Here is a 13,636-nt window from a genome sequence, read left to right as displayed (position 1 = left end):
TCTCATTCTCATTAAGGAGCTCCTTTGCACTGCTTAAAAATAACTACATTACATCTTTAATGCACCTTCTATTCTACAGTTGGATTCAAACAGGTTTTATTTGGAGATGTTCTGATAGACAATTAAAGGCATTAATATTTCAGTGAAGACCTACATTCGAGGGGGTGAGCAGCCCACTTTCAATAGTTGTGCAGTGATTTAGGGAGCCTCTAAGTGCTCACAAGGAACAAACTCCCAGCTTCCATTAAGGACATCAGTCAGCAAGGGAGACACATTATGAGATCTCTATCCCTTACGCCACCTTTTCTTGGAACATCTGCATTCTATCTCTGAGAGTGTTGTCTATCACATTCAGTTAGCTGAGGAAATGCAGCTTGTAGCTAATTTAATTCCTAGTATGGACTAAGCCAATAATCTCACCCTGCATCCCACCTGACAGTGACTGTAGGAAAATCCTTGTCAACAGTCACAGGGTCTCTACCTCTAACATACACAGGGTCTCTAATCACTCTAACACACTTTAGGTTTTTCTTGGGTTTTTTATTTATCAAAAAGGTTTTGCTTTGATACAATATTCAAAAAACATGGCCGATCCAAGAACAAAGTCCACTCAAGATAAATGAGAACACAGTGCTGTATCTTTGTATTATTAATGTAAATACTGCCATCTTGGACATACTGAATCTGACATTTTTGCTTTTCAATTCAGATGTACAAGTACCCTCCCATCCAGAAATAAGGACATCATCTTAATACTGGTTTAAGTCAGTTTTGATGGATCAGACAAGCTAAATCCCACGTTAAAGAACATAGATTCAGATACAGATGTATTTGAGCATAAAACAATTTCAAAACCTTCACAAAAATTTAAGAAGGCAGGTGGATTTGAGGTTTGATGCCTTTTTTTTAAGCACACCATTTTGTGCTGTGCATAGAAAAAGGTACCATTTTACCTCTGGAGAACAAATATAGTATTGGTTTGAGACAAAAATACTTGATACTTGGACATACTGACAAGTAAATGGGGACAAGATTATGCTAAATAAACCAGTATCCCTTCCTGGTGTAACAAATCACATTAGCTTTCAATGATTTGTTGTATTAAAGTGCTTTCTATTACTTCCCAAAGAACAGGACATAAACCTCATAGTATTTGTTCTGGTGGAAAAGTATCCTACCATAAAGAATTTGCCACTAATTTTTTTCCACTTATCATATGGAAGTATACATTAAACGGTCTTTTTTAAAAAAAAAAGAAAAGAAAAAACGGAAAGGAAGCACATATTTCAGGTTAACAGTACATTAAATAGTTCATTTGTTGTGAAGAAAGAAAATCTGACTGCACACTGCAAACTGCAGCAATATTCTGTAAGTTATTTTCTTCCTGTGGGAAACAGGCAATTTCACAGGCTGTACTGGCTAATTAAACAAAGTATATGCATTAAAAGCATTTAATTAACACTAAAGTCAAGCATAGAGATTCACCATTTTACTTTTTCAAGCAACATGGAAAACTGCATGGATTTAGCTTAAACTGATTACATATTTCAACTGAAAGAAGGGATTTTGTCCCCAGTCAATTCACACACAAAGCGCTGTCCTCCAGATTTAACTCGAGCCAACTCTCTACTGCCATTATCCCACATTCACCATTGTCCCACCGATGGTGGTGAACACACCTGTGGTTCTTCTGCCAGAACAGTTCAGGTGCAAAGCTTATTCATTTGCTTTTGGCAGGTCATCTTGGTTATCCATCTCAGCAAGCTAATTAAGCTACTTGGTTAACGTGCTTAACACGAGTGCCACAGTGCACACGCGAACTGCTCTAACAAAAAGGATAATACAGGCAGTGACTTACTGCCAGCAAGGCAGTACCAAGTGACAGCAGAGCTCTCAAACAGTACAGCCATCAGCAAAACAAACACTGCTCTACAGCAACAGAGTTTAGAGTGGAATCTGCACCCCTTGAATTAAGATTAGTTAATTGCCTGCAAGTTGATTTGTAGATCGGTTTTCAGAAAATAAACAACATTTTTACACTGTTCAGCCTGTAGATTTTTCCTGAACAAATAGCCATATTAAAGTTTATTTTTTTATACTGAAGAGCTCTGAACAGGTAAAATACGTTTTCCAGTTAAATACTTAATTTGCAATTTTGTATTTAACATGTCTTTTCAACAGTCCTTAAAAAACAGAAAGGAAACTACTTACTGGTTGCATAGCTCTGGCTGTCTAACTAAATTTTGAATGAATTCATTCAGTCCTGCTCTTCTCTGTTTAATAAAATCTGAAAAAAACAGATTTATTAGAATCATCAGTCAGCTTGTGAAAAAGACTTATTTTCTTATTTAGATTTTTTAGGACTTAAACAGCAGTTAAAAAAGAAAGTGGTCCATGACTGGTTCAGAACAGGGTTGGTTCTACATATTAAAATTGCAAGCTTAAAACATTCAATTGAGGTGAGAGAACAGTTTTCAGCTTCTCTGTAACACTTCTTGAAAATGTAGAAAGCCAGGTGGATTAGAAGTGCAGTGAAGTGCTTCAAGAACAGTGTGTAACCACAGTGGGCTCACCTGTGCAGCCTTCCTTGCACGGGTGAGCCCTTCCAGACCTGATTCCACAAACCCAAAAAAACCAACGACCCACAGGCAACACCTGACATCAGTTACACAAGTCAAGTTTTTACATGAACGGTCCCACCAAGCAGCATATTTCCATAATATATGTGTGGCAGTGGGAAAGTTGCACAATTTATCCTGCCAGCAGGCACTCAGATACAGTCATCAAAGATAACTAAATAAAATACTTTCCTTTAAGTTTTGGACATAATCTCTAATGTTGAAAAAAATAATCCTCAGAATCCCCACCTTCATCTAAAGCTTAAGACACATAACTGTTCTGTAGCAACATGGAAAGATACACAAAGGATTTGGAATAGAAAGAGAGTTCTAACATGAAATAAAACATAAAACAGAATAATCTTGTCTTTCATTACTCATATCAACAATAATTTGTAGGGAAAAAGAATATTTAACTTGTGTATTAACTTTTAAAGCATTCAAATGACTGCCACATACAGATTACTGCCAGTTATTATAACTTAAAATTAAGTTTTGATTAAAAGATGTATTTCAAATATTAAGGAAAAATGTTCATAGTGTTTCAGGGATATAATCCTAAACCCTTGCTAGGGTACTTAATAATCCCAAATTACTGACAACAAACAGGAAGGTAAATTTTGATACAGATGCTATGTGAGTCACCAACATCAGCAGTTTCAGTGTGGTAGGTGCACTGTGTCATCAGTCACTCTAAGCCTACAGAGCCATCCATGCTGGTGAAGATAAAACACCTGTAAATTTTTAATTTCTGTATTCTGACTGGTTTCAGTGATTCTCCTCCGTCCCATTTTTTCAAGTTAAAACATGATTAATTTTGAAATAACCTAAGTGTCAATAAAAATTGAGCCCTTAAACAACAATGTATGCTATGACAGTATTTTTGGTGGATTTTGGGAAAAGGGATATAAAGGTTTCACGCTGCTGCATTCCAGTCAAACAGCACAATGCTGCATACCCATGAATGCATTACAGAAGTAAAATACCTTTTCAGTATTTGTAAAATATGTGACTTGTTTCAGAAGTCAGCAGAAACATTACATCAAAGCTTCAATAAATCACTGTTAAGATAAAGAATAATTTACATGAGCATCATGGCTCCAACTCCACCCTGCCTCACAGCAAGACACATCTTGAGAACTATTTAGTTTCTCATGCTTCAAGGATTTCAGCGTAGCTCACAGAAAATTAAAACAAGTCTGAGGACTTTGTTTTACATATATTATTTTTAATAAAGTTTTAGTTGAGGGTTTTTTTCCTCATTAAAACTCCAGTTTCCTAAATTTGACTCGAAATCCACCTGCACATTTGGCTGTACAGCAAACCAGACTCCATGACATTATCTGGTCTTCAGCAGATGTGTAGACAAAATACACTTAGAACTTTTAGCAATCATTTACATCTTAATCAGAAGAGAACAGCAGAGCTTGGATACTTGTATTTGATTATTTTAATAAAAATTAAAAAGGAATTTGACATCAGGATCCAGATGATTAACTGTAACTGCCAAAAAATAGATCTGTTTGTAAGAAATTTAAAACACCCAAAACTATACATCCTAAGAGTTCAACAGCTTTGGACCCATTTGTTTCTCAGCAAAGAAGAAGATTAAATGATTGAAAGAGGTGCAGGAGAAGGTGAAACTACAAACACAGTCTGATCAACATCAGCAAGCCAGGGGAGGGTAGAAGGGTTCCAATGACCTTCAGGAAAATCCTTAAGTAAAAACAGCCTGAATGAAGGATATAAATACACAGAGCAATGGCCTGGCCTTCCCATTTGCCTTTTTGTTTAGTCATCCGTGGTGCCACCTAGACTAATTCAATGCACTTTACAAGTGACTTTTTCATTAGTATTTTGCTGTGTACAGAGCAAACTAAATTGGGACTTATCATTGGTAATTGGATCACAATATGTTCACATCAGACAGGCTTCCTGTTGTTCCTTTTACAGAAGAGATTCGTTTTCATCTAAAGTATACAAAGAAGCACATGTAGATACAGAGAGTTCAAAAGTCCTCAAAGATAAATCCTTTAATTATTTCATTTTTCAGAGCTGGTCATGAGGGAAGTCACACAAAAGAAATTTAAAACCAACTAGGCATATGCTTAGGAGAGTCAGAGGTTTGGTTTTAGCATTTACAGGAGAGAGATTATACCTGACAGTTTAATCTGTCACAATCCCAAATAGCGGAGAGTTGGGAGGAGCTGTAGCCTTCAGTGCAAGAGAGGCACTGGGCCACTAAGCAATACTTTGTTAACTATCACGTGGCAGAATACCTACCTACGCTAGTTCCTGCTCGACTGAAGCATGACTAAACTTTGGTTTAGTCACTGTTTTGAGGACTGGTGTAAAACTCATCTAATATAGCTGCTTGTAGGCTGGAATGGATCAATTTTCATATAAAGAAACTGACAAAATGAATAACAAGATGATAACTTACCAGGATCAAAATTATCTCCAAATATTCTTTTAGCTGGAATCTTCAAGTTCATTGTGGGAAATTGCTTCTTTAGCTGAAAACAAAACACATACAAGTGGTTTATGCTTAGACATCAAAGCACCTAGAAATAATTGCACTTTGTTTTCTGATGAACAGTTTGAACACCTGATTATCAGTAATTCTGCTCTGCTATGTCAACTCCTCTACTCACATACTTGGGGGAAAAAAACAAACCCAGAACAATCTGTACTCAGCTTGTTTGCACCAGACATACCCTTTTAAATTCAAAGGCAATCTCATCTTCATCTTATGGACTACTCCAGTAACAGTGCTAAAACAATTTTCCACTTGCCCCAGCTTAAAAAACATAGACTAGAATTTCAGTGTTGTTTTTATTTTCCTCTCTTCTTCCTTCCTCCATCAATTCTCTATCTCTTTTGGGTTTGTTTTTTTCTTGCTTGCTTGCATAGGGCTGCATGCATGAGGTTTAGGATGGGCTGGGGATACAGGCCTCTGGCTTTTGTCCAAGTGGTATTCTTAACTTTAGAAACCATGTGGTCTGCCCTTAAGTCAAAACTGCAAGCAGATGAACAGCCTGTTTTGCGATCCTGTATTTGATAATTTGATTATATTCTACACTTGATAAACTGACCAGAAGATAGCATAAAACAACACTGAATTATATATTAAAAAAACCCCCAAACCTGACATAAGTTAAGCCTTGATTACATGTACTTCAAGTGTTCCACAAGAGCAATCTTACTCTCATCCTCTTCAACAGAGTAGTTTTCTAATAGAGTAGCTGGCAATTCTTCTCTCCTTAGCAACAACAGTATCTCTTCCAGTTAGCAGCACAAGTTTTTTGGTGTGCTATATTATATGAATTACACTGAATAGAAACTGATCTAAATGCCCTCCTGGTTATGCTTCCCCAGGACCTCACTCTCTGCCCAAGTTGAGAGACCAGTGCTGAACAAACTTCAGCAGAGCAATGCTAATCCGAATGGCCAGGGAATGTGGCAAAGGAATGGCATCACCAACACTCCCTCTGCAGGTACTGAAAAGGGGATACTTTGTTTCCTTCCAAGCCTACATCCCTGAAAGATGCAGGCAAAACATAGGATGGTGTATCCAGGGGCATTTAAGCTCAGACCTCCAGGCTCACTCCAAGGTCACAGCCTGCATTTGGAGACCACTGCCACATGCAAATCCACATACAGTGAGGCAGAAGGGAGAAAAGCTTGACTCCTTCTCATAGAGACAATGGAAGGGAAATGGAGGCACAGATAAGCAGTTGGTAATATTTTCTTATGGGGATCACAGGGGAGTTACTTCCTCTTCTGTTGAAGCAAAAATTGTGGGATGAAGAACTGGAGGAAAGTATGGACACTGTGTCCAGTCCTGTGTCCAGTTCTGTGCCCCTCAGTTCTGGAAGGATGTTGAGGTGCTGGAGCAGGTCCAGAGAAGAGCAACAAGGCTGGTGAAGGGATTGAACACAAGTCCTATGAGGAGAGGCTGAGGGAGCTGGGGCTGTTCAGCCTGGAGAAGAGGAGGCTCAGGGGAGACCTCATCACTCTCTACAGCTACCTGAAAGGAGGTCGTAGCCAGGTGGGGGTTGGTCTCTTCTCCCAGGCAACTATCAGGAAGACAAGAGGGCATGGCCTTAAGCTCTGCCAGGGGAGATTTAGGTTAGATATTAGGAAGAAATTCTTTACAGAGAGGTTAATCAGGCATTGGAATGTGCTGCCCAGGGAAGTGGTGGATTCTCCGTCCCTGGAGGCTTTTAAGATGAGACTGGATGTGGCACTTAGTGCCATGGTCTAGTAACCATGGTGGTAGTGGATCAAGGGTTGGACTTGATGATCTCAGAGGTCTTTTTCAACCCGGCTGATTCTATGACACAGGACACAGACTGCATATCTGAGCAAGTATTTGCCCTTCTTGCCCACTACCTAAAAGGAGCAAAATCCTCTTCTAGCAATGAACCCAAGAAATCCATACTTGGTTGCTGAAGAGGATTATTTTATGCGGAGCACTGACCACAATTTTCTGTGAAAAAAAATCATACCTGATATGAAACTGCAGGTATGAATTGCCATAATTGACTTAATAGAAAATTTATATTAAGAAACAAGGACTTGTTCATGGCTTTCAGTACTTCAAAGTAAAATGCTTATTTTAGGAGAAACATAGGGTTTTTATAATGAACAAATGCACATTTCAGATGTTTTGACAACCACAAAATTGGAAGTTTCTCATTATGCTATGATCCCAAGCAACAAGGAAAAATGTGACAAATAAGAAGATTTTGAGTTTGAAATTCAAACAAACTAAAGCTTAAGAAACCCACTCCATCATTATTTTTAATCAGGGGTCCTATGGTTATTGAGTCAAACTGCTCAAGAGGGGATTAACTCAAACCATAACACTGCAAACAAGTGCTATTCTGCTATTCTGGCAGGATTTCATAGCTTGCCTGTTGCTTACCGTATTGTAGAGTTTATCAAACTCCGCATACCGTCTTAAGACAAACCACTCATTTCTGCCAACAGAGACCAGCACTTTGTAAACCTGTAGTAGCAAACAAAGTTAATGCCCATAAAATTTAGTAAAATATCCAAGGTTTAATCCTGTGCTGGAAATAATGGTAGGTTGTTAAAAGTATTGTGTAAATGCACTCGTTGAGCTATGTATTTCTTACAGCTAAGTCACAGAGACATCAACAGAAACGAATAAAAGAACAATTAAAAGAATGTGGTACTTTACAGAAAATTTTTTAAACCTCAGGTAAGCAAAAACTAACATCAAGGTTGATTTAATGGAGTTTTGTAAATTAGTCCGTATCCAACAAGAACATCTGGCCATCAGATAGTAGTCTATTAAAATTTACTAAGAAATTTGTTAGCAACTTGATAATCCATAACAAGACTAATATTAAAGAAGTAAAACATTTAAATACTGAAGACTGCCTTCATCAAAACCTAAAGAGAAAGTACATATGGAAGGCAATTACAAAGATAACTGTTCTTTCCAACACCTTGAATACAGAAGGATCCCTGGCAGATGACAATTGTTCAGGGAAGAAAAAAATGGTGCTGTGGCTGAAATATAGCACAGATAACTTAATTTACAGCACCGTGATGAAGGGAGGTATAGTTGAAACCTGCTGCACAGTTCTGGCCATTCAAATCTCGTGTCAGCAGAAGACTTCAGTAACTAGACAGATTGTCAATGCCTGGATTCATAAATCTGTTTGAGTGCTGGGTGTCCAGCAGGCTTCTCCCATCTCTTAGGTAATTAGTTGTCCTTGCTTTTCTACCTTCTTGTACTTCCAGAAAGAGCCCAGCTATTCCTTCAGTGGAAAGGATGGGCACAGAAAGGAAATGAGTGCAGAAGGCTGCTAATTCCCAGCATAGAAAACTGGACCAATGCTTCATTCTCTATTTGCCCTGCAACAGCTTCTTACTTCTCTCATTTAACTCTCACAGTGGAAGCGGCAGCCACCATCATCAGCTCCTCAGCCTGAGATCTGCATTCATGCAATGTTAACTGCTCAAAGAAGCTGTTCTCAGTTTGAGTCCCTGGGAAGCTGGATGGAAGCACCCAGCAGAATGCTGATGAGACTCTTCTAAGAAAACTAGCCTTCCTTTACACTGCTAAACAAGCGTTAGTGTAAAACCTACCTACACACTTCTAGAGCCTCCCTACATGGTAAACCCTGAAAGCTTCAGCTGTGAAGACTTAAGCACTGTCCTCTTGACCTGGGTACCTTATACAGCAATCAAGCCCCGCAACTGATGTTCAAGCACACATCTTCACTCCCCAGGACTGCACAGCAGATCAATGCCAACACGCTTAAGCAGCGGGCCATGGATTTCTTAAATTAGCCAGGCAGAATGCACAGGCTGCAAAGCGCACGGGCAAGCACAACTTAGGATACGAGATGATATCACCTCCATGGCAACCGCAACATTAAAACAGTTTCGTTCTCAGAGTAGCTGTAGAACAACATCACCATCAACATTTTTCACACAAGAGAGAATAAAAAAACTCCATAGGAGGTCATTCGATTCACACCACCAACAAAGATCTTGCACACCCAACAAAGGGAAAGCTGCGAGTTCAACAGTTATTGAAGCACTGAGTGATAACAGCACATACAATATGCACAAAGAACTGATAAAACCTAAAACCACAGCATGTCTTTGAGCTATATTACTACTCTCAGCTACACCTATGTAATGATTAAAGAGATGTGCAATGTCTGCTTCTAGAAAGGTGAGGGGAGGAATCTAGCCGTACTTAGATAATAACCTTTTCAAATCTAATTATTCCTAATCTAAATTTAGTCTTAGAAAACTCCTAAAACATAGATAAGGTGCAATCACAACTTGTAATATGTGGATAAATGACACAAAGCTTTAACAAAGGAAAAAGGAAAAAACAAAATTCCTAAAAACATCACCATAAATTATCTTCCAGATACAGATAGGACAGGGTCTAGATATTTCTGGATGTCACAGATTTCTTCACAAAAAAAGTCACTGAAATTACAAGGCTTCAACTCTGTTGTGGTAGCTCATGCTCCTGGATTAAAGATTAAATTTTAAAACAAAGATATGAAAAAAGTAGGCTGTTTTCCCATTTCAAGAGAACAAGTATCAAGAAAGTAAGGACGCTATTTATTATGTGTCAACAAGTGAAAAAAAACAAACACCACAATTTCCACAGGGCTGGGGATTAATCATATACATTACAGGTCTGAGATGAAGTTTCCAGATTTAATTAGACAAACAGCAACCTTGAAAGAGATTTTTTAATAAGCCTGTATATGATGGGAGAGTGAAGGGAGACAAGAACAGAGAAAATCTGATGTCTTGATTAGACCTCAGACATCAAATAGCATAGGGATAAAAGTGAGAAATCCAAAACAAAGCTATTTGTCAAAACAGGCAAAAGAATGACCCACTATGCAGTAAGGACAGAACAACAATTAATATAGCCTAGATATGGTCCAAAACAAGCAAAGATTTTGCTCTTCTTATGAAGAAAGTGAATGTTGAATCTTCAGAAAAATGCAGGACAGTGAACTAGTGTGGATATGCATAGAGGCTGGTTACCATGAATTAAGTGGAAGCAAAGAAGTTCCCCTGCCAGAACACCTGAAAAATTCAAACCTTTGTCAAGAAAAAAAAAATTGGTGGTATATGTATCAAAAGTATGCAGTATTTAAAAAAATCAAATCAAACATTCAATAAAAGGTCATGAAAACACTCAGGAGAAATGAAGACTTCACTTCCAACGACAAAACTAAAAAACTTGATTTAATCATTAGAATGAGGACTGCACAGAGACGAGATTTTTTAAAAAAAATGCTTTATCAGAGCAAGTGTGAGAGGAAAAAGAAGAGTTAGCAAAAACTAAGTTGCACATACTTGTCTTGTTTCCATGCCAGCATTGAGTGAGACACTGAAAGGTTTGAGCTGCAATTCACAATTTCTATTCAGAACAGTAATATTATTCTAGAACAGTCTCAGAAGCAGTAGTGATACACACTGTATGCAACAGTAAGGTGAAGGTTATACAGTCACCTGAAGTCTTTCCTAGCCTTTTTCACTTTAACCTTTCCTTTCACCCCAAGGTTCTTACTGCTCTTTGTGGAAATGGCACTGGTATGGCCATCAAAGAGCCACAAATTTATTAAGAACTCTTTCTCCCCACACCTCCCTCTCTCCCTGACAAAGTACTGATGGGATCCAGGCATTACAACACAGCTACAAAAGAGCAGACACAGTAAAAGCACTGACACATGCTGGAATTCACAGTTCCTACCATGAAGTTTAGTATGACCCTCACTTCTGTTATCAAATCTTAAAATACATGTGATAGTACTCAAAAGCTTGGTTGTGAAAAGCAGCTCTTGTCAAGCTGCTAATTGCTCCCTGATGCAGAAAGCAGAAGCCAGCAAGATGAAGCGTAGCTCTGCACAGTGTAAACTGGGTTGGATTTCTGCTCCCCTCCTCCCTCACCCCCCAGTTTCTGAAGTTTCCTACTCTTGCTCGTGCAGCCAAACAAAGTGCCTTTACACTGCTCAGGTTGCCTCACAGATCTTTGGGTAAACTGACCTGGCAATCACAACACTAGTTACATATCACAATATACCACACTGGCCTTTACTAACAGCATAACTGCCAGCACTAAGGCAATGAAACAAACTTGTTTTGCTCAAATTTAGACTTTCATGAACGTTTCCCTGCTCACTTGAGTTTCACATGCATGCAGTAGTTTAAAGTATTAGTAAAGTTCTCTTTTGTTTGCTCCCTTTACCAGCACAATCCTTCCCAAAATTACATCTTGATACACTTGAAGAATCAAATGTCATTATTCTTCTCTGAGGAAGGGAGGTAAAGAGGAAAGGTAGATGCATAATTCATAGTAAACCTCTCTTTTGTTGTATTCTTCAGACAGCAACTCAGTCTAAGGGTGTTTGCATTCCACATCTGAAGAGTGACTAATTCACTCAGTGAAAAAAAAAAAAAAGCTTAGAGGAAGTTGCACAAGAGGAATGAAATAGTTGAACTTTTTAAAGAAAATATGATGATGATGTCATTTAGGGCTACATGTAAGCAAAACAAAAATCCATACCACACTACTTTATTTTTCAGTGTGCAATGCAAAGAATTTCGCACACAATGGAAAGACTTTACAACCAGAAAGTCAAACTTGGAGGCAAAGAAAGAAAGAGGGAATGGAATGACAAGGAGTGGAAATGGAAACAGGATAGGAAAAAACTCATAGGCATTAGAATCAGAAAACAGGAAGGAAGACAGAAAAAAGGTTTTGAAAAAATTTGATGATTTATATTTTTTTTATTTTACACAAAAAATTACAATAGTGTAATAGGATATTTATGAAAAATTATATTTTTCTGAAAAAAAAACCCAAATCCATACTTTACTCCTTTATAAAATACACATTGTCATTTAAAAAATCACGTAAAATGCCAAAAGTGTTACCACAATATTTTCCCTGCATTTGGACACTTAGGTATTTTATATGAGAAATGCTGCTATTTAGGGGTAAAAATACCAGAAACTTGTAAAGCAAAGTTCTTTTTGCAGAAAGCAACACAGGTAAACACTGTAAAATATTCACAAATTCTCACTCTGCACTATGGCCAGTACTCACAAGATCAAGGAAACATTTCCATAAACCTATTGAAAATAATACCAAGCTCAGTAGTGGGGAAAAAAGAAAGCAGCACTTCTAGGGACCAATAGCCTATGGATTTACCCACAGTGCTTACACTCTTACATACTTACAGTAAATCTTTTCTTCTTCTCTCTGTGCTCATCAGAGCTGGGAATGCTAACGCTTGGGCAGCTTTCCTTGAGATCCATTGTATGTTTCTTTTGACAAATTCGTTACAGGACCCTGTTTTGGGTGTTGCAATCAGTAGGTATCTTCAACGGTACTGATCCAAGATACGCAGCTTTTCTTGAGAAAACGTGACTTCCATCGTGCAATCTTAAAGTGAACATAAAAGGAAAATTAAGTGCAGGAACAGTTAACTCGCACTGGTAAAAACCTGTGTGACAAGAACTTTCCCTGGCAGGAAATGCACTTTAATATGCACATATAAAACCACAATCATTACTATTTTGTAAACTTTCATGCCTGTAGTCCTTTGTTGTTTCACTGAGATCACATTCTTCAACGACACAAGTGCATCCAAAAAATCACTGAGTTGTGTAGACATACTGGAAACAGATTTGGACCCACTACAGACAGTACTTCAAAGGAACAAAGACAGGGCATGGAGAAATAATTGAAGATGACAACCTGGTATCAGACATCTGACAAATGCCACCAACTTGTATATTCAGAACAGTTTACTTTAAAAACCAAAAGGTTTTCAGCTGCATGAGTGTGTACCAGAGGGCACTTCAGATTTGTCAGAACATGCTGAGGGCACTTAAATATCACATCAGAGATTAAAGACAACATGAGAAAAACTATTTTTTCATGTGAATTTTAGAGAGGAACACAGGGAGCATCATGTGCCTGTCTTAATATTTACCTTCTCTGTCCCTCTTTCCCCATACTTGACATACTTTGTGTTTAGCAGAACGCAGGGTGTAAGGTCATCCATCCCCTTCACTGGAACATTCAAGTTTCTTTGCAGAATGTGAGAAGGGCACAATACAAGAGGCTGAGAATAAAGTCATCAAAAAGGCAGAGAGCTTAGTATTAACTAGATACCTCTTCACTCACTGAGGGACAGTACTTTCCACACTTGCCTTGAGCACAAGAAAATTGTTCACTGGACCGCAGTGCAAACAACAGGAACTTCAGCAGTGCCCAAGAGCAGCTGAAATGAATGCTACATAGTTACAACCCTCTGTCCAGGCCTGCACAGCACAGCCACCTGAAGTGCTTTACTGAATGCAGAACAATACGTGTCTGATAACTTACAAACATGAGAAAATTGTTTCAGAAAGAGAGGATGTCAGTTCTCTTCAAAATAGCCAGAGGAAAAAGGAGCGCCCAAATCAACATTAACTCCCTATTTTCT

The 13,636-nt window shown here is 38.2% G+C and overlaps 1 protein-coding gene across 3 annotated transcripts in view; it reads right to left on the bottom strand.

Moving 5' to 3' along the window:
• LOC113944875 (serine/threonine-protein kinase Sgk3) overlaps nucleotides 1–13,636 on the bottom strand; it is a 55,554-nt gene that overhangs the window by 14,728 nt on the left and 27,190 nt on the right. For all 3 annotated transcript variants that reach the window (XM_027638502.1, XM_027638504.1, XM_027638503.1), the window contains exons 2-5: nucleotides 12,384–12,588; nucleotides 7,549–7,632; nucleotides 5,062–5,134; nucleotides 2,212–2,287 (exon numbers count right to left, since the gene is read on the bottom strand). In XM_027638502.1, the coding sequence (XP_027494303.1) occupies nucleotides 2,212–2,287; nucleotides 5,062–5,134; nucleotides 7,549–7,632; nucleotides 12,384–12,461 (311 nt within the window). In that variant the 5' untranslated portion in view covers nucleotides 12,462–12,588. The remainder of the gene's footprint in view (nucleotides 1–2,211; nucleotides 2,288–5,061; nucleotides 5,135–7,548; nucleotides 7,633–12,383; nucleotides 12,589–13,636) is intronic.

Source organism: Corapipo altera, unplaced genomic scaffold (genome assembly GCF_003945725.1).
Source record: "Corapipo altera isolate COAL_440 unplaced genomic scaffold, ASM394572v1 49, whole genome shotgun sequence".
In the NCBI taxonomy this organism is placed as follows: Eukaryota; Metazoa; Chordata; class Aves; order Passeriformes; family Pipridae; genus Corapipo; species Corapipo altera.
The sequence above is the reverse complement of the archived record's forward strand: the minus strand, read 5'-3'. Positions and strand labels throughout refer to the sequence as shown.